General features: G+C 49.0%; 1 protein-coding gene across 1 annotated transcript in view; it reads right to left on the bottom strand.

The window, feature by feature from the left end:
• Positions 1-21,807, bottom strand: part of LOC147703693 (syntaxin-1B) — a 410,801-nt gene that overhangs the window by 150,935 nt on the left and 238,059 nt on the right. The window contains exon 2 of the mRNA XM_086932048.1: positions 20,460-20,534. Within this exon, the coding sequence (XP_086788174.1) occupies positions 20,460-20,534 (75 nt within the window). The remainder of the gene's footprint in view (positions 1-20,459; positions 20,535-21,807) is intronic.

Genomic DNA, 21,807 nt, shown 5'->3' with positions numbered 1-21,807 from the left:
AGCAATCAGAGCTAGCAGCGCGGGTGTGAGTTTCCCTCATGTCCAGAAGTGTACAGAACAGGTCGGAAAGAAGCCACGATACGTCCCTGGCGCCTCTGCTGCCGGTAACAGAGTGGTGGGTTGTCTATGAAGTAAGAAGTCAGGATGGCGCACTGAGGTAAGTGCTGCCAGTGTCAGAGGGTAGCTCACTGTAATCTCATTGGCTCAAAAAAGGAAGTGCAGACCTCTGCCAGGGATGGGGCACGTTGGCGCAGCAACAGGGTGTCTGCCACGCTGGGAACTATGCTGGAGTTGTTGCTGGTTGATTTAAAGTTTTGCAAAGTGTAAACTGTTACCACACATGGGGTGACCTGGGCTATGTATTACCGCACAGGACCCCTGAGCTATAGAGAAAAAAGATGAGATTTCAGATGTCCCCTCAAAAGTAGATGGGACACTATGATGCAGAGAGAGGTCTGCAGTGTATTCCACAATGGTGGTTCGAAATTGAAAGGATCTTCATACTTGAGTGTTGAGCATATTAGAAAAACATTAGATAGAATGGCCTAGGGCCCATAGGCGTGGGAACATGTTCATGAGATTTTCAGGCCCTTGATTATTTATGACATGGTAGCAAAAGCGCGGGGCTTTACATCTCTTCTCCACTCGCAGCCGGTGGACAGTGCAAAGATGTTGGGAAATGAAGTGTCATGTTTTTTAGATCAGGGAGTAGGTGAGCAGCAGCATTTTGAACAGGGCAGGGCCGTAACACAGGCCCCGCGCCCACGCGGTGCGGGGGGGCCCCAAGCTCCAAGAGGCCCCCTCGGCACTGCACTCTGGCCAGAGAGCTCATGATTGAGCCCGGAGGGGGCCCCTCTACGCACCGTGCAGGGAGGCCCCCTCAGTTTTTATTAAGCCAGTGATTTTGAATAGTTTGTATTTCTGTTTCTGGGAGCCCTAGATAGATCCATATACATTAGTCCAGCCTTGACAAATTAGATGTTTGGACTAAGGTTCCCAGCAGTCTATCGCCAGGAGATGACAGGTTTTCTCAAGAACCTTAAAGAGAAAGAAGCAGGTGGAAGTGGTTTTAGAGGTTTGCTCATAAAAAGCCAAGTGGGTATCCAAAAAGATACCTAGGCTATGAACAGAGGAACTAGGTAGGGGGCAACGGCCAAGGATTGGTGTCTAATTATTGCCAACAACTAAGACCTCCCCTTTTGATGATTTGAGAACCTAAGAATTAAAGTTCATCCAATCTGCAGTTCTCAGCATATATTGCTTAAAATCGAACTTGATTTATGGTAGACCACCTTTCAGTCTGAGGATCCATAAGGTTTCATCAGCGCTGAAGAAGTAGAAGAACCCAAGGGAGTGAATAATGTCAGAGAAAGGCGCAAGATAAAGACTGAACAAAGTGGCACTGAGTACTGAGCACCGAGGTATGCTTAGTGGGGCAGTTTAAGATCTATGGGTGAGAAAGGTGCTAAACCACTTAAGGGCAAATCTCTCACACACCCACCATCTCCAAAAGTATGGGGTGGAAAACTGTGTTAATCACAGTCAATAAGTGCAGTAATGTAAGAAGAGCAGGATTGCCATCTTACTGACTAAAGGCCTGTTGTAGATTTTAACGGAGCAGGTCCCACCATTGTATATATATATATGATCTTTATTGCACGATTAATTAAAATCTTTGCAGTTACTCTATAAAAAGAGAAGGAGATACATAATCAAACGTTTTACAAAGCAGATAAAAGCAGGAAAAAAAAGGAAAAAAAAGAAAGAAAGAAAAAAAAAACGTGCAGACTAGTACAGTACTGTGCATTTGTATAAAAGGCCTTACACGATTTGCTGTATTCTTAGTTGTCAAAAAAGAATTGTCTTCAAGTGCTAAAGCAGATCTCGATAAATCAAGTTCAATCACTAGCCGCTGGATTTAGGGCCGTCTTAACTATTTTCATAAAGCGCGCTAGTCTACAGGCTAGTTGGATGTCTTCTCTCTTGAAGCTAATCAGCAGAGCTTGTCTGCGAGTTCACACGCCGCTTTGGTTCCAGAGCTGTGTTAGTTGGCTCCTTCGAGCGCTATCTAGAGCTTTCAGCTACATAACAAGTGCAGAACGCCCTCCTTTGGGTTATCACAGAGCCTACACTTAGGATTGCTTTCCGGGCGTTTCCACGGGGGAGATGTACTTTTGATGGAATTACCCCCATCCTCAACCGCAGAAAGTTCACCTTCGCCTTCCTTGAGAAGCCGGTACTTAGGTATGTCTTTGGTGAGGCGCTGGTATAGCCTTGAATCACAAACCACCCATGGGACCTCTTGGTTAGTGCTGCTTTGTCTTCTTCCAGGGAAATTGTTTCACGGATTTGTTGACAAGGCGCTTGAAGCAATTGTGTGAACAACTCGAGTCCCAAAGGTCTTTAACCCCTTCGCTGCTGATGACGAGCTCAGCTCGTCATCAGCCACGGGTGGCGTGTGCTGATGACGAGCTGAGCTCGTCATGTAACGCGGTATTTTTAAAAATGCCGCACAGCGCAAAAATCACCGCAGCAGCGATGCGGTTAAACTCTAGGGAGTTTATAGCTGCTTGGAGGTAGACCATTCCAGCGGAGTCCTTGTTTGTTTCCAGCTCTTTCCAAAGATGGGCATTCAGAGAGTCTGTTTCAGCGTTCTTTACTTTGTGCCAGCATTTTGCGTATGCACCCTTACGTGCATATTGCTGCTTCTGTAGGCCGAACTCCAGCCTTAACTGTGCTGGAGAGGTGTACGGAGGGAGCGTGAAAAGTATTTGCAGTGATTTGCTTACCACATTGTCTAAGGTGACCTCATCTCTCCCTCTCATGCATTCGCTGCCGTATGTTATCGACAGCAGCAGTTTTGCACGAAGAATGTCTAGCAAGGGGATTAAGTTTGGGCCCGCTATTTTGTTTTTAATGCTTTTTAATGCGATGGCCAGTGAAATTCCTCTGTTCTTTATTGATGTTTCTTGTCGCTGGAAGGAACCTTTTGAGTCAAAAATTATCCCCAGGTATTTATATTCTTGGACTGTTTCCATTTTGTGGTCATGAAGAGACCATTGAAATATTGAATTTTGATTTAATACCATCACCTTTGATTTTTCTTTATTTATGGTTAGCCCATTCTTTTCATAGAATTTGCTTGTAGTAATGAGGTGTTGCAGGCCTACTGGGGTTTGACTGATTAGTATCAAATCGTCTGCATATAGTAAATTGGACAACGTAAAACTCCCTAATTTTGGGGCATGGTGGTCTCACCATTGCTTTTTTCGACAGTCTTCCTGTCCTCCGACTTGGTGGCCCGACTGTTGTATTTATATGTTGGCAAGTGTTGCAAAGTCATCCTGTGCCCTTTTTGCTAACTGATACTGATGATAACTGACTCTGACAGACCCTGGGCTCTGCCTAACCAGGTCCAGGGCCAGTGCTATACTGAAAGAGACACATTAGAATACAGTTAAAACACCTACATACACTTGGGTACACACTTGTATGGTGGGGTATCCCTGTGATTGGCATGACCTACCCTGTAGGCCCCTAGTATATAACAGGGCAGGGGGATTGAAACTACCTAGAAGTCCCTATATACCCCAGGGCATGGCAGTTTAGAGGCCAGTAGCTCCTTTTGCACTTGCATGTGTGCACTGCTGAAGCCTGAGGTCAGTTTTTATTTTTTTATTTTTATTTTTGTTGCAAAAAAATCAAATATTATCATCATCATCAACCACATAAATGCTTACATCCCTGAGGCCAGCTCGTGACACAAGGTAAATATCAAACAGTACGTATGATTCCGGGCCTTTTCTGACTGTGTAGCTGCATCATTTATCAAACGTGATCAGATGAATGGAGCGTATAAATGTACCGTAAAAAATACAATTTGCGTTTTGTGTTTTTTGTGTAACATTGAACATAAACTAAGAGAAATCGCGCACATGAATCAGCATGTCGTTAAATTAGATTCGATATAGCATCTAGCATCATAGTTGTCATGTGAAGGACCAGTCATACATTTTCCGTACCCTAAGCCCTGCCCTATCCCTCCCGCCATTGGCCCCCATTACTTAACCATCCATTCCTCCCTATGTGTCGCCCATCATCCTGCCCCGATCCCCATTCAGTGTTCTTCTTCATCATCAGAACCCTCAAGATCCTCCTCATCCAGCGGCTCACATATGTCCCCCCTGTAGGAGTTCCAAGGTTGCCAGACCCCGTTCCATTTACGAGGGTTGTCCCGTAGTTTGTAGACCGCTCTTTCTGTCAGCATGAGCATGTCCATATTCCGGATCCACTGCGCCAATGTGGGAAGGTCAGCCGACCCCCATTTCTGTGCTATATCTCGTTTGGCCATGACCAGCCCTATCGTGGTCCACGCCCTTGCGTAAAAGGTAAGGTCAGTAGGCCCCCACACATTCAGTAGACACATCCGCGGGTCCAGTGTGAGTGAGGTGTGAAGTGTCTGTGCGATGGTACGTAGAACCCGCTGCCAATAACTAACAATACATGGGCAGTCCCACAGCGTGTGTATAAACGTGCCCTCCGCCCCGCAGCCTCTGAGACAATAGGGATGTTCCGCCCTTTGCAATTTGTGTAGTGTTGTGCGGGTGTAGTAAATCCTATGTAGAATTTTTAACTGCACTAGACGGAATTTGGAGGATATACCTGCCTCACGGGGAGACGCCATGGCTGCATTGCTTCTCTAGTGGGGCAGGTAGGTTATTGATCAATTTGCGGTATGTCAGTGAGGTTGCACCCTCCTGTAAGAAGTCCGTGAGCAGACGGTCTTCTAGCGGAGAGGATTCTGGCGGGGATGTGTCTGGTGGGATTGCCGCCTGTAGGGCGTGTCTAATCTGTACATATCTGTATAGTTCGTTATCCCCCAGCTCATACTGTTCCTGAAGGGTTGCAAAGGAAACCACCCCCTCTCTAGTCCACATGTCCCCCACAGTTGAAATCCCGATGTTGTCCCATTGGGTAAAGCCCTTAGTGCGCCGCAGATGTCCCAGTGCCTTTGTGTCCCATAAAGGTGTAAGTTTTGTGATGGTCCCATCCCATTTCAGTTTCGCTTGTGCCTTGTACCATAGGTGAACTGTGTGTTTCGTGGGTCCCATGAGTTTTGCTGCAATACCGCGGTGATACAGTGGGGCCAACAGGCTGTTCGTGCCCAGTTGTGCCCTGTCTGCCTTAAATGCTGGATCCTCTTGCGGGGCATGTATCCATTGATTAAGGATCTTAAGTTGGGCCGCCCAATAATACAGTCGTATATTGGGCAATGCGATGCCCCCATCGTACCAACTCCTATTCAGCTTTGTGTGTGAGATCCGGGCTGGCCTGTTTCCCCAGAGCAGGCCCGTGATCTGTGCCGTTAAATTTTTGGAGGAAGCTGTCCGGTAACAAGCGTGGGGCGTTCTCAAGAATATATAAAAAGCGCTGCAGGGCCATCATTTTAAATAACGCCGCCCTTCCCAGCAATGTTAGTGGGAGTTCCTTCCAGTGCTGCACGTCGTTACGGAGTCGGAGCAAGGGAGGCTGTAAATTAAGCCGTGCAAACTCCGCCTCATCGCGGGTAATATGGACACCCAAATATTTAAAGGAAGAGGGTGCTATCTCCAGCGGACAGGAGTCCGGGAGTGGCGGAAGTGGCCCCTTGAGCTCAAAGATTGTCGATTTTGCCCAATTGATGGTGTATCCCGAAACTCGCCCATGTGAATTACATAGAGCCAGGAGGTTGGGGAGGCTGTCTTCTAGGTCAGTGAGGTATATCAACATGTCGTCTGCGTAAAGGGACACTCTATCTTCCCATTGCGGATCCCATTGGATCCCCTTCAGGAGCTGCGTGGTACGAATGGTAACCGCCAGCGGTTCTAGAACCAGAGCAAAAAGGAGGGGCGAAAGTGGACATCCCTGCCGCGTGCCACGTCCTAAATGTATGGTTCGAGAAATATGGCCATTAGCTACCACTCTGGCTATGGGGTCTTTATAAAGCATGCGTATCCAGGAGATAAACACCAGACCAAAGCCCATACGTGCGAGCACTGCGAAGAGGTAATTCCACTCTACCATGTCGAACGCCATCTTGGCGTCTAATGATAGGATTGCGGCCGGCTCCCGCAGCATCGAGAGCCTCGCCACAACCCCATGTACCCTGCGAAGGTTTAGGGCCGTACTTCGATGCGGCATGAAGCCGGATTGGTCCGGGTGGATCAATTGAGTTAAGCACGGCAGGAGTCTGTTCGCCAGTACTTTGGCTATTATTTTGGCCTCTGGGTTCAGGAGGGAGATAGGTCTATACGACGCGCAGTTGCTGGGGGGTTTACCCGGTTTCGGGATGGCCACAATAGTCGCCATCCGTTGGTCCGGCGGTAATGTTCCCTTCAACCTACACTCTTCGTACATCCGAAGAAGGGGCGTACTCAGGGAGTCTGACATAGTTTTAAACCATTCAATGGGTACCCCATTGGGGCCCAGAGCCTTACCCGAATGAAGGGAGCCGATGGCCACTTGGATTGGTGTGGCTCACTGGTTAGAGGCGGCAGACCCGGAAGCAGACGACGGCCCGGGACCAGGGTTCAATTCCCGACGCAGCAGGGTCGTGAACCAGGGTCAGCGGACTCGATAATTCTTGCCTCGGTGCCTACTCTAACCAGAGATCACACTCGGCAACTCTGGGCATCAGCTTGCCTCATCTCCACAACGGCCCCCCGCAAACGCCAGGGATGCCTGGTTTCACCTTGGAGATACCCAGGAGGGAACATCTCACAGGGAAAGCCAGGACGGGTTCCCCAGCGGTCTATAGCGCCAGGACGCCTCCGGGTAGCAGTGCGCTTTACAAGACACATACATTTACATTTACATTTCGTCGACAGTCAAGGGTGCATCGATATCCTTCGACGCCTCGTCCGTCAATTTCGGCAGAGGCACACATTCGAGGGCATCCCGAGCCTCATCCTCCGTCACCACTGTCGCAGGAGTATATACCTCACTAAAATGATCAGCCAGGACCTCCACTATGTCGCCTGGGTGGGTGTGGACGACGCCACATGAGTCAGTGAGCTGTAGAATATTCCTCCCTCCCCCCTGCTTCTTATCCAGCCACGCCAGGAGTTTGCTAGCTTTGTCCCCAATATCGTATACTCTGTGTTGGGTCGCGGCAATGTCCGCCAAAGTGACCTTTCTCAAGTGGTCGGTGAGGCGACGCTGGTGAACCTGTAAATCGTGAAGTGTGTCCTCCGATGGGCTTGCCATATGGGCGGTGTTGGCCCTTTCGAGGCCCAACTCTAAATCTAAGGCTTCCTTCCTATGTGTTTTCTTGTGGTTCGCAATAATGGCAATGGCTTGGCCCCTAAGCACGGTCTTGTACGCTTCCCATAATGTAGAGGGGGAGGCCACCGAGCTTTCTGCAGGTCCTTACTTATCTGCAGGACTTTAAGATATCCCGGGAATATCGGGAATATCCGTCGCCGTTTAGTGCCTGTGGTAGTGACTGTCAGAGTGATCGGTGAGTGGTCCGAGATACCCCTCGGTTGTATGCTTGCCTCGGCCACGGTAAGATGTCCGTTGCCCAATGTGAAAAAGTAGTCGATCCTTGAAAGACTATTGTGGGTGGCCGAGTAATAGGAATAATGTTGCTGACCTGGGTGTAATGTACGCCATATGTCCACCAAACCCTGTGCGTCTAGAAAAGTTTGTAACCTGCTGGGACCAACTGTGTGTGTTCGGGAGGGGAATCGGTCGAGGGTGTCTGTGAGTGTCATATTGAAGTCCCCACCTATGAGCAAGTCCCTGTCAGGGAGATCCAGCAAAAATCTGCCAAGGTTCGGCAGGGCTACCGAGTGCAGTGCCGGCGGTATATATACGGAGACTACATTTAACAATTTCCCCTCCCACTGGCCATGGACAGCCGCAAAGCGGCCTTGGTCATCGGCTGCTGTTGATTTCACTATAAATTGGGAGGATTTCTTCTGTAAAATACCCGTGCCACGGGACCCTGAAGTAAATTCCGCATGCACTATCATATGATAACCTCGCCTATCCAGAGCCCTCGTGGCCACCCCCGTGAGGTGTGTCTCCTGCAAAAGAATTAGGGCAGGCCCCTGTCTTCTAATTCCCTGTAGCACCAGACCCCTCTTGATCTTATCCCCTAGACCTCTGACGTTCCATGACATGACGTGCAAAGGGGTCAGTGTGGTATGGTTATCTATTCCGGGCATGAGAAAAGTGGTGAACAACCATGAGGCCCTCCCGCCCTGAGCGAGGTGGCGTACGGAGGCAAGTGCAGGGTAGATGTGAATCCTTCAAACATTCCCATTCTTCACTGACCCAAATAGACAAGATGTTACCAGAAAAATGAAACATATCAATAAGCATGTGTGTGCATAGAACAAAAACTCGCAAGACCATAGGGCCCTGTATTGCAAACCTTCCCGAGTCCCTACCCACCCCCCTCCCTGCCCCCCTGCTGCACGGACTCAAAACTGCCCGCCCCCCCAACTGAGCAGAGTGCATATCCCATCCCCAAAACAGTGTACTTGCGCGTTGGGGTGAGGGACTCTCCGCTGCCGGCAGTCTCTCAGTGACACCCTCGGAGGCCCTTCACCCAGTGTCCAATGGCGGGAAGCGCTTGTGCAGCATTAAATGTCTATAAAGGTAGTAAAGTCTGAAGATCACTGTTCCTCATTCTCTTCTTGGCCGCCGTCTGCCCCCAAGGATCCGCTACTCTCTAATCCATCTCCCGAAGCCTGGGAGCCCTGGCGTTGACCTGCATTTCGATCCTTCTTGGGTCGATTTGTCCGTCGTGGATTTTGTCCCGGCCTCCAGCCTTCCAGCCATTCCTGTACCGTCTCCGGGTTGTCGAAGAACCATGTTTTGTTCTCGGCTACCACTCTAAGTCTTGCAGGAAAGAGCATGGAGTACGGTAGTTCTCGTGACCTCAGTTCCTTTTTAACATCAAAGAAGGTCCGTCGCCGACGTGCGACCTCCGCCGTGTAGTCGGGGAAGATGGCGATAGTAGCGTTCTGTATATTAATGGGAGAAGTTCTGGCCGCCTGCAAGATGGCGTCCCGGTCGCGGAAGTTGAATAAACGGGCTACTATGGGCCGCGGAGTTGCCCCTGGCTTTGGTTGGCGATGGGCCCTTTCAATGGAGAAAAAAGTTGACAAGCCTTTCGGCTTAAGTTCGTCCGTGATCAGGCTCTCCACAAATAGGTTCATGGCCTTAATTCCTTCCGACTCCGGTACCCCAATAATACGGATGTTGTTCCGCCTCGAACGCCCTTCCTGTTCATCAAGTTTCTCCCGGAGCATTTTATTGTCTTGTGCCATCTTCCCCATTTCCCGTTGAAGTTCGGAGACGTCTTCCACCAGGGATTTCGTAACCACCTCCATGTTCTTAACCTTCTCAGACATTTTGTGGAGGTCTGCTCTAAGCAAGGTGACATCCGTGGAAATCGCACCCACTGTCGTCTGTAGCTGAGCCAGAGCATGCATTACATCGTCCAGTGTCGCCTTCTTACCTCCCGGGGTGTCAACCGTCTTGCCTCCCGGATCTTTCCCCGTTGCCGGGGAGGTGGTTGGCTTGTCGGAGGTGTACCTTTCAATGCGGGTCTGTGTGGCGCCGCCCTTGGGACCTTTCCCCGCCATACCGTTGGACTTCGTGCTCCTCGTGCCTCTCCGCTCCAGGGTGTCCGGAGCGGTGTGGTCGCTCCACCCAGACCAAATATATTGTGTTCGAGCCTCGGTGGGGTGTTCCGTAGGGCTAAGAGTGCCAGTATTCACCAAGTGCGCAGCACCTTCCCCGTTCTAGAAAATGGCGGATGCCCCCTCGCCGTCACAGGATTCTTCGCGTTTAGAGCCGGCTATTCGATATCGGGGATGGCCGGGGCACCGATGATAACGCTATTGTCCACCACTCTCCTGTGGCCTGCGTGCTACGTCGTGTCTGGCTGTCCAGGAGGCACTCGTTTTGCCGTCCTGCGCAGTCTGCGGGCACTTCCGGTCCAGATTCCCAGGTCCGCCTGCACTTCCTGCTGGGCCACTCGACCAAGGGAGACCCCGGCTCAGGATGTCGGAGTAGGCCAAACCGCAGCCACGACGTTACTCGGTCTCCAGACGTCGGATTGTAACGCCGCTTGTCGCTGCTTACACCACCCGGTCCTGGGCTCTGGTACCCTCCTGCAGGGCTTGAAAATTGTGCCGGATTATGTGTCGGATAGACGAAGAGGCCGCTTCAGCTGCGGAGCTCGTCCCTTTTGCTGCCGCCATGATCGGCTGCTATCCACGCCCCCCCCCACCTGAGGTCAGTTTTAAAGCAGCCCTCGGTGCCAGGACTGCTTTTAAAAAGTAAATTGCGCCCAAATTCGACTTTTGGGTTTGGAACACTTAAAAATGGATTACCTACAATGTTTTGGCATATTAGGAACCTCCATGGTCTCTCCTAGGTGTCCCCGGGGTGGGTCAGATATTTATAAAGTACACCCTTATAAAAGGGGTTTTATATGCCAACACTAGGGCCACATTGTTGTAAAGTGCTGCTCAAATTCGACTTTGATGCTAGGAGCACTGTGGAGGGAGGATCTGCAATATTTCTACAGATTCAGAACCCCTAAAGTCTCCCCTAGTTGCACATGGGGTCCTGTAGAAATCAGTGAAATACTTATAAAATATGTTTTTGTAAGCCCTAGTGCTGGAAAAATGGCCCAAGTCATTTTCCCATTGCAAATCCCCTGCTACATAGGTTAACATGGTAGGAAGTTATTGAGTAATGACTCTTGATAAGAGAGGGCTAGCAGTGCCATTCAAAGACTTCCCCGAATGGTATTAATACATTCAACAATATGATATTGTTGAATTTCTCCTAAAGTGTACATTCAAGATGTTATAAGATTTTCTTGTTTGTAAGTCCAGATTCAGCCTTCCAGTGGTCTGCCCTGATTGTTCAGAGTTAAGTGGATTAGCCAGGCTGCCTTGAAAAGGTGGTAAAGAGCCCCTGGGGTCAACCAGCTCTGCTGGCAGGGCAGTGTGCTGTTCCATAGGAATTCCAGGCCGGGGGGGGGGGGGGGGGGGGGGTCATAAACTATGTCCTTCGCAGAGGAGGGCAGAGAACAGTGTCATTTACAACTCTGAACTTTCCACCTTAGGCAGATGGTAGGATTAACACCTTAATTGCTGCCGTCGGCCAACGGTCGTCGCGAGCACTACCTTGCCAGTGCTGCGCATGACCGTTGGCCGACGGGCCAGCATTCGTTTGTTGAACGTTCAGCACTGGGCGCTGATTGTTCGACTCTCTTAAGGTGTTAAGGAAGGTATGGGCAGATGCAGGGGGGGAGAGTCTACGAAAAATTAGCCATCCTAGGGGTGTGTTTAGCCAGCTCTTGCCTCCTTGCTGGAAAATCAACTATTATGGATTTGGAAGATTTGATGCACTCTGGGACAAAATAATGTCACACTCTACAGGATGTGGTCTTATCTTTGAGGAGTTACCATGCTCTCATTGGTCAGGAGTGACCTCCTGCCTAACCCAGAGAACTTGGAATAAGTATCTGAGAGGGGCAGAGCCCTCCAGATCTGCTGCTTGAAACTTACTGAAGCAATACATTGACATGCTGAAGCAGATTGCTGTGCAAAGATTTCTAAGACGATTCAGAAAAGGGGGTGGTGATGAACAGAGTGTCTGAATTAAGCAGACCACTCTTACCCAGTGCAAAGATCAGGGCTTGATCCATCACCGTTATTTATCTCACTGCACCATCACAGCTCAGAACCTGGCTATATGCAAATCAGTCTTTCCATGGCCCAGTGCATCATGGGAACAGGGCAGACTAAACTACCAAGCCAATTCTTCACCAGAAAGGAGACAAGCTACCGGGGACCGGTTTCTGGCATTTCAGCCGTCTTCGGCCCGGCTTGCTTGAATCCTGATGGTGCAGTGAGAAAGGGACTCATGTCTGAGTATACCCTGCCACACCTATAGTGGCCAAAAACGATTCAGAAAAGGGGGTGGTGATGAATAGAGTGTCTGAATTAAGCAGACCACTCTTACCCAGTCCAAAGATCAGGGCTTGATCCATCACCGTTATTTATCTCACTGCCCCATCCCAGCTCAGAACCTGGCTATATGCAAATCAGTCTGTCCCTGGCCCAGTGCATCATGGGAACAGGGCAGACTAAACTACCAAGCCAATTCTTCACCAGAAAGGAGACAAGCTACCGGAGACCGGTTTCTGGCATTTCAGCCGTCTTCGGCCCGGCTTGCTTGAATCCTGATGGTGCAGTGAGAAAGGGACTCATGTCTGAGTATACCCTGCCACACCTATAGTGGCCAAAAACGATTCAGAAAAGGGGGTGGTGATGAACAGAGTGTCTGAATTAAGCAGACCACTCTTACCCAGTCCAAAGATCAGGGCTTGATCCATCACCGTTATTTATCTCACTGCACCATCCCAGCTCAGAACCTGGCTATATGCAAACCAGTGCATCATGGGAACAGGGCAGACTAAACTACTAAGCGTGGAAGGGTATACTCAGATGTGAGTCCCTAGCTCATTGCACCATCAGGATTCAAGCAAGCCGGGCCGAAGACGGCTGAAATGCCAGAAACCGGTCCCCAGTAGCTTGTTTCCTTCCCAGTATAAGAATTGGCTTGGTAGTTTGGTCTGCCCTGTTCCCATGATGCACTGGGCCAGGGTCAGACTAATTTGCATATAGCCAAGTTCTGAGCTGGGATGGTGCAGTGAGCTAAAAAACGGTGATGGATCAAGCCCTGATCTTTGGACTGGGTAAGAGTGGTCTGCTTAATTCAGACACTCTATTCATCACCACCCCCTTTTCTGAATCATTTTTGTCCACCATAAGCGTGGAAGGGTATACTCAGATGTGAGTCCCTAGCTCATTGCACCATCAGGATTCAAGCAAGCCGGGCCGAAGACGGCTGAAATGCCAGAAACCGGTCCCCGGTAGCTTGTTTCCTTCCCAGTATAAGAATTGGCTTGGTAGTTTGGTCTGCCCTGTTCCCATGATGCACTGATCCAGGGTCAGACTAATTTGCATATAGCCAAGTTCTGAGCTGGTATGGTGCAGTGAGCTAAAAAACGGTGATGGATCAAGCCCTGATCTTTGGACTGGGTAAGAGTGGTCTGCTTAATTCAGACACTCTATTCATCACCACCCCCTTTTGTGAATCACTTTTGTCCACCATAAGCGTGGAAGGGTATACTCAGATGTGAGTCCCTAGCTCATTGCACCATCAGGATTCAAGCAAGCCGGGCCGAAGACGGCTGAAATGCCAGAAACCGATCCCCGGTAGCTTGTTTTCTTCCCAGTATAAGAATTGGCTTGGTAGTTTGGTCTGCCCTGTTCCCATGATGCACTGGGCCAGGGTCAGACTAATTTGAATATAGCCAAGTTCTGAGCTGGGATGGTGCAGTGAGCTAAAAAACGGTGATGGATCAAGCCCTGATCTTTGGACTGGGTAAGAGTGGTCTGCTTAATTCAGACACTCTATTCATCACCACCCCCTTTTCTGAATCAAAGATTTCTAAGGTCTGAACTCTGAAGACTGCACCATCTGAAACTATAGCCCTGTGGATTCTTTTGCTGAAAAAAGAACTAAAGTGTGGACTCCCTGAAAGCTAAAGGTTAAAAGAGCTCATCTGGAACATCACCACCTAAATTCCCACCTTCGAGAACCACCAGTGGATTTGTAAGGGTTTTGTGTGAGTGGATTGTGGGAACTGAAGTCCTCAACTTTCAAGGACCATTTTGGAGCTTCCAGACCCTTTGAGTGAGTTTGAGACACTTTGGGACCCCTTGAGGAACTTCAGGAAGATGTTCAAGAAGTTTGGAGAACTTTGGAGCAACTTTGGAAAAAAGCTCCGTAGAGGGGCCGACTCAGCCTGGCCAGCCAGACCGCCTGCCTTCAACCGCGAGGGGGCCAATCCATCCATGTTCGTCCCGCTAAAAGCTCCATCGTTCCAACTTCCAGAGTTTGACCGGGACTAGAAGAAATCTGAAGCCAGCGAACCCTCACCGGATCTGGCTACCTGAAGAGCATCGAGAGACCCACGAGATAAAGCTCTAGAAAATACGTCCGCTCGTAGAAAAGGTGACCAGGAGCAACTGCGAATGCCAAGCCGCCTGTCGCGTGTTGGCCTGGATTCCTGGGTTACCAAGCTGAAACGCTAAAGAAAAAGTTTCTAAGCCCGCTTCAGGGAAGTTGACTGGGAGCTCATCGAAAGGCAATCCGGCAAACCCTCACCGAATCCGGACTGGCTGGGAGCTTTGAGGGATCTCGGGTAGAAAAGCTCCAGAAAAGTTTTTAAATGTGAAGGTAGAAACTGAGATGGTACCTGCCGTGAACTGTAGCTGCCCAGGGCTTCATTGCGGTCGGCCTGAATTTTTGACTTTGACCTGGTCTATCCCAAGCAGGTATCCCAATATGGTGCTATAATCTTCTAAGTACTATATTTTGCTAAATCTTTGAAAATTCATATCTCCGGTTCCCTACATTGAATTTTTGTCGTTTTGGTGTCATTTTAAAGATAAAAATACTTCCTATTCTTATAAATTGGTGTTGGATTTTTATTATGTGTTGTGTCTTAATTATTTACTGAAATTGTGTTTTTAAATGCTTTACATACCTGTCTTTGAAGTTAAGCCTGCCTGCTCGCAGCCAAGCTATTAAGGGTTGAGCATAGGAATCATTTTCTAAGACCTGTGCTGAGTCCTTCCATGTGTTAGCGGCCTTATTGCCTGTGGCAGACTTACATTTGCCCCTACCAATAACCCACTTTCCAACAGCAAGTCTATGGAGGGAAGACTGTCGGATTCCCGCAGTCTGCACCAGAATCATGCTCCTGCATCTACGGCATCAGAAGCGTCTATCAGAGGGAGTCCAGCCAAAATTTCCACTGTACTGATTACGATGTGCCTTTGTGTTGAGGCAACTGTGGTGGGAATTGCTCCTACTTTGAGTTAGCAGGATCGAAGAAAATTAAGTAGGAACTTACCTTTTTACTGTTTCCCACTTCCGTTTCCATCTTGAACCCCATTGTTCAGGTCCCCCCTTTGCTTCTTTGACTGCACTACAACACCAAATGACTCAGTTAACACTGGAATCTAAGGTAAACTACTTTTACAATTGTGTTACTATGAATCTTGTGTTGACAATTGCTGTAGACTTACATATTTTTGTGTTACTCTAACATGCAATTTTTCCCCATGTGCAATGCAGTGGTGTTCATTTTACAATTTTTTCATAGTAAAAAGAACACACATGTCTTGACACTTGAAAAAATATAATGTTGTGGTGGTTGTAGCTGTACATTCAATAGGTTGTGTATGGTGTTTAAGTGCAATGCTATGTGTCAAAAAAGGACATTACACATGGCATACATATACATTATGACACATTCACAACATATATGTGTAGTAAGATAATAATGAATAGTACTGACCTGTCTCCACACCACAGTGGCTTCACTCGATCAGGACTCCACTGCCAGAACACGGCCAGCACAACAGGAACACCTAAATCGGCTTGGTGCAAACCTGCCGGCATGATGGCGACCGAGTACTGTTAGCCAGCAGAGAAGACCGCCGCTGCAGCGGTCAACTGCCTATATCTGCAACATCTAAATACGACCAGTGGACTGCTGTCAGCTTGATGGCGTACTTGGAACTGATGCTGCTGTTGGATGGCAGTAGTTTTTGCCAATATCTAAATCAGACCCCATGTCTTATTTCATTGAGTACTGTCATAAGAACACATTCCAAGGAGAAACTTGGTCGAAGGCTGGACTGATGGGCATTATAGTAGTTACAGGCTCATAAAAAGACAAAGAGTTGGGAATTTAACTAGAATTCCAAGATTTTGATGGGAACCAGAAACACAGGCATAGGTTTGAAATTAGACATAAGCTTGGGATCTGCAGAAGGCCTTGTTAGTAGCAGAAACACTGATGCATGCGTCTAAGCATCTGGTACCATGCCACAGTTAGGAGCAGGTAAAATAGAAAAAATAAGTACAGGGGCAAAGAGGAATTAGCAACATTTAAGTCACTTGGAAGGGCAATGGTAGTTTGGGGCACCTGACTTTAGCATGGCCAGTTTAGGAAGTACAAAGGATTCTTCAATGGGCCTAGAAGTTGATATCACTTGTGCTATTTCTAAGGCTGCCTTTGAAGGGTGCAATGTAGGCTGGTGTGATGACAGAAAGACTGGTGTTGTACATGACATCTGGTATCATGCCAGTTCTTCAAGTTTTTTTAGAAAGTCACAGATCTCTTTGATTTAATTTGGAGCCTTATTCATTTTTCTGTGAAAGAAGTTGATTCTAGCATCACAAGCGGGTTTTCTATACTATTAAGTCATCCTCTATAGGTGCTCAAGGTGTGTACACTCTTCTGTCTTTTCTCTATCCAATAGGTGTGGAAGAGTCTGTAGACTATGATTTTACTGATCTCATAGATAGGCATTCATCTTTGGATGTTACTAGCCCGTTATTAAAGTCAGTGGTGGCTATATTAATATCCTAAGTGGTAATCAAATTCTCCATGATATCAGCTGCTGTGTTGTTGGGACAAAAACAAACCACTTCAGTCAATCAATCAATCAATCAGGGGCTTGTAAGCACACTACTCACCCATGAGTGTCTCAAAGCGCTGCGGGGGGGATGGGGGGGGCAGCTCCGGTCAGTCAAAGAGTCAGGTCTTGAGGTTCTTCCTCGAGGTGTGCAGGGTCGGGTAGCACCTGATGTTGACTGGGAGCTCGTTCCAGGTCTTGGCTGCAATGTAGGAGAAGGCTCTTCTGCCTGCTCTGGTTCTGCAGATGCGTGGGGTGTCTGCCAGGGCAAGATCGTCGGAGCGAAGGTTTCTTTTGGGTACGTCAAAGGAGACTCTATTGTTGAGGTACTTGGGTCCGATGTTGTGGAGGGATTTTGGGGCGTGGGTGACAAGATTGAAGGTCCCTCTCTTCTTGACGGGAGCCAGTGGAGGTCTCGTAGGTGTTGGGTCATGTGTTCGTGCTGTGGTGTTCCGAGGATGAATCTAGCTCCGGCGGTCTGGATGGTTTGGAGCTTGTGTAGAAGGGTTCTGTTGATTCCGGTGTAGAGGGCGTTGCCATAGTCCAGTCTGCTGGTTACGAGTGCATGGGTGACGGTCTTTCTGCATTCAGAGGGGGTATCCATTTGAAGGTCTTTCAGAGGATGCAAAGGCAGTTGAAACTGGTGGAGGCAACGGAGTTGATCTGGTGGGTCATGGTGAGGGAGGAGTCGAGCATGATGCAGAGGTTCAAAGCGTGATCTGTGGAGGTGGGTGGGCTCCCGAGGGTGGAGGGCCACCAGATGCTGTCCCAGACAGAGGTGGAGGGTCCAAGGATGAGGACCTCAGTTTTCTCTGAGTTGAGCTTCAGGTAGCTGTCCTTCATCCAGGCTGAGATGTCCTTCATTCCTTCCTGGAAGCAGAGTCCGATGTCTTCAGTGTTCTTTGTGAGGGAGAGGATGAGTTGGGTGTCGTCGGCGTATGATTCTATGCTGAGCCCATGCTGTCTGACGATGGTGGTGAGGGGGGCCATGTAGATGTTGAAGAGCGTGGGACTGAACGGTGATCCTTGGGGTACCCCGCAGTTGATCTCTGCGGGTTCGGAGAGGCAGGGAGAGAGTCTATTCCTTTGGGTTCTGCCAGAGAGAAAGGAGCGGATCCAGTTGAGGGCGGTTCCTCGTATCCCAGCGTCGCGAAGTCTGGCAGCGAGTGTGTGGTGTGAGATGGTGTCGAAGGCTGCAGAGAGGTCTAGTAGGATGAGGGCCACAGTGTTTCCGTGGTCGAGTAGCATGCGGATGTCATCGGTGGCGGTGAGGAGGGTGGTCTCGGTGCAGTGGTTGCTGTGGAATCCAGACTGGGAGGAGTCCAGGGTGGAGTTCTCTTTGATGAAGGCGTCAGCTGTGTGTTACGAGCTGCTCAGTGACTTTGGCAGCGAAGGTGAGCAGAGAGATGGACCAGTAGTTTTTCAGGTCCGTCCGGTCGGCCGTGGGTTTCTTGAGGAGGGGCTTGACTTCTGTCTGCTTCCAGTCATCTGGGAAAATGCGAGAATTGAAGGAGGCGTCAATGATCATTCCTAGTTCGGGCGCGATGGCGGCGGCGGCCCTGTGGTAGATGTGCGGCGGGCAGGGGTCCGTGGGGCTCCTGAGTGGGTGTTTCTCATGGTCGCGGTGATGTGTTTGAAGGTGGCGAGATTTCAGGTAGTGATGGTTGGCTCGTTGTCGGCAGTGGGGAGGGTGGTGGTGTCCGGCGTCTGTTCACTGAAATTGTCGTAGAGGGCCTTCATTTTCAGATGGTAGTAGGAGCTGAGCTTGTTACAGAGTTACAGGGATAGTGTGACATCCGTGGCTTCACTGGGGGGTTTCGTGAATTGCTGTATGATGTTGAAGAGTTCTTTGGCGTTGTTTGCTTTGGTGTGGATTATGTTCTTGATGAATGTCTGCTTGGTGTCTCTTATGTGCCAGTGGTATTCCTTCAGGGCCTCCCTGTGGTTGTTCAGATTTTCTGTGGTTTTTGGGTTTCGCCAGGTTTTCTCGAGGTGTCGGCAGGACCGCCTGGCTTCTTGGAGTTCGGTGGTGAACCAGACTGCCTTCTGAGGACATTGTTTGGCAGGATGGCGGAGGGATGTGAGCTTGTCGGCGCAGCTGGAGATCCAGCAGTGAAGTTCTTTGACTTTGGAGTTGGTGTCAGTCGTGGCGATCGGGGGCTCATGGAGGAGGGTGGTGTTGAGGTGTTCCTCTGCGATCTTGCTCCAGTTCCATTGTGGCATGCGTGTGGCGGATTTGGTTGTAATGTTGGTGTCGAAGGTAAAGTGTACGCAGTGGTGTTCTGTCCAGAGGAGCTGCGTGGTGTGGCTGAAGCAAATGTTAGTCCCTCCTGCGAAGATGGGGTCGAGGGTGTGTCCTGCTCTGGAGTGGGGGTGGTGACAAGTTGCTTCAGTCCGAGGTTGGAGAGGTTTTCGAGGATGGTGGTGGAGTCGGGGTCGCTACTGTTGTCGAGGTGGAAGTTCAGGTCTCTGAGTAGGATGTAGTCCGTGGAGGTATTGGCTTGGGGCTCGACGAGGTTGGTGATGTAGGTTGCGGCCTGGTGCGAGGTCCCAGGGGTCTGTAGGCGAGGGTGCTTCGTAGCCTGGTTCTGGGGCTGGTCTGTATCTGGTAGTGGAGGTGTTCAGTGCTGGGGTGGGGGTCAGTCGTGCTGGAGGTGGAGAGTCGGAGGGAGGTCTTGTGTGCGATGGCGAGTCCTCCTCCTGGGTGGTGGCGGTGGTCCTTTCTCTGGATCTTATATCCGTCAGCGGTGGCTGTGTCCGGGCCGGAGGTGGCGTTGGTCCAGGTTTCTGTGAAGAAGGATACTTCGGAATAGAGAGGGTGTCGATCAAGTCTCCGATCACTACGGGGTGTCTGTGAAGGGAGCGTACGTTGAGGAGGATGCAGATCAGGACTTCGGTGGTGCGGCCGTCCAGTGAACCTTCGGTGGTCGTGGGGGCGCTGTTGATGGTGAAGGATCGTTGACAGTGCCTTGCACGAGAACTGTCCGTGGGTGGGTTTGGGTGAGGCTCTTTGGCAGTCAGTGTGTCTTCCGGGGTTGAGTGCGTTGAGGGAGGTGGAAGAATATCGGGGGGCCTCGCAGATCCAGGGTTCCTGGTGCTGGTTGCGTTTGGGTCACGGAGGGGCGTAGATGGGCTTGCCTTAGGTGCGACTGCGCAGCGGTCGCCATGAAGTAGGGGAGGGGGAGGGCCGTGCAGCTGGGAGGCGGGGACGGGTTACGAAGGGCACAGCGCAGGCGGGAACAGAATCAACAGCAACAGAAATACAACAGCAGAGGACTAAGGGGTAAACAAAGTTAAGTAATGCAACAATAAGGGCACAATAAACAAGTGTTTAAGCAAATAAAAAGGGGAAATCAGCGTTCAGTACACTACAATAAGGGTCCATGTCATATTGTGACAGTGACATGTTGCCATGATGCCTAGAAGGTCGTTTTTAAACTCACACTTTGGGATCTGCCAACTCTTTTGATCAGATTTAACGGTTCTAGAGGGTTTGGCACATATCCCATAAGATTCTACCTCTCATCATAGATGCCACTGAACGCTAAATCTGCTTGAAAACTACCACAAGTAACCCTCAAGATCCTGATTAGGGGGGTGGGCCCCATTGGACAGTGTGAGTTTTTATTTTTTGTCTTTTTTCAAACCTGCATCAAAATCCAGGAGTCCTGAGGGTAGGTTTCTATTCTTTTCTTAATTCTTGTGGGGGTAGGGCGCGTATATGTCTGTTTTACGCCATGGAGCAGCAAAACAAAAACAGTAATCTACCCATGCCACCCACAGATCTGGCAAACTTAAAATCCAAACACTTTGAAAACATTCAAGGGTTCGATGAAGGTAACATAGGACCAGCCGTGAATACTCAGCTGGTACTCTCATCCTCACCTGTTCAAAGAACTCGTCCATAAAGTGATCTCGGTCCACGTGCACCACCTCATCGTCATCGTCACTGTCTTTGGCCTGGGGAGGAAAGAGATTTGTAAATTAGTCATAATTTGTTAGACTCACAGTCTGTAACAATACCTCAATATTTCTTACTGCTTACTACTACTCTCTTTACACCCACCAGCCCTATCTCATTGTATGCTTTTTTTGAAGGAATACGCCATTTAAATGCAATAACTGCATTTGTATTTATTGAGCGGGGGTTAAAGTGCAAGTTTTCCTTTCTGTGTGCTCAGTGCCGCTTCCTTCCTGAAAGACCCGCCTTCGTAGCATGACTTGCCCAATGCCAATTAACAGGCACTTGGGGCATGATCGACTGGACCATTGGGTCCAGACGGCGTCACCATGCTCCCAGAGGAGCAGACTGATGAGAAGGGGGGCCATACATTAGAAACTAGTTTCCTCATGCGAGATATCGACGACATACGCGTGAACGTTAATTAATAAACACCAAAAGCATAAACGTCTCAATCATATGTGGGATTGTCAACAAAAAGAACTTAAAAAGCAACAACTTTAGAATACAAGTTACAAAATCGTAGCATTTATTGTATGTGTTCACTTCACAAAACACAATCATACCAAAAGGTTTCATGCTTCTGTCTGACAGCTGGCAACTAATGTAATGAGGATAAGGCTACAACGCAAATGAATGCCGACCTGTCAAACAGGTGAATCGCCTCAAGATAATGGGTAATTAGGGTGAGACCTATGCTGGATAGTTCGTGCCTTGAATGGCAAACGGTGTGAAAGGCCATTAGCCGGTTGTCAGCAAAGCAGTAAAATCCATTCAGTTCATGCCATTGGCTTCAGCTGCAGTTCACAATGCCTGCCACTAGAGAGCAGCTCATGCCCATTTCCCATGACGGAACAGAACTAAAGCAATGTTTAATTTACATTTGCTGGGTTCTTTGCGTTTCATTCGGAAAAGGGAAGGACATGTTGTGTGACCAAGTGCTTTAGGTACCCTCAATATAGTCAAGAGCACAGACGTGACGTGAGTATGTTAGGTTTGCGTTCCCCGGCTGAATCCCGCCACACCAAACAAGCATATCTTGTACCCCGGTGGTTCTTATCCTTTTGACTTCTCTACACCCCACTGTGTCATTATTGAAAATCGGAGACCTCCACTGAGTCATTAATTTAATCCGGGGAACGCTTCCTAACCTATTTCAATGATTTAAAACACACAACAATGTAAAAAAAAATACAGAAACAAGCATTCATAAAACAAATACAAAAATGATAAAATATTTAATTTAATTCACAAACTAATATTTAAAATAAT

The sequence above is a fragment of the Lissotriton vulgaris genome, chromosome 7 (assembly GCF_964263255.1).
Source record: "Lissotriton vulgaris chromosome 7, aLisVul1.2, whole genome shotgun sequence".
Lineage (NCBI taxonomy): Eukaryota > Metazoa > Chordata > Amphibia > Caudata > Salamandridae > Lissotriton > Lissotriton vulgaris.
The sequence above is the reverse complement of the archived record's forward strand: the minus strand, read 5'-3'. Positions and strand labels throughout refer to the sequence as shown.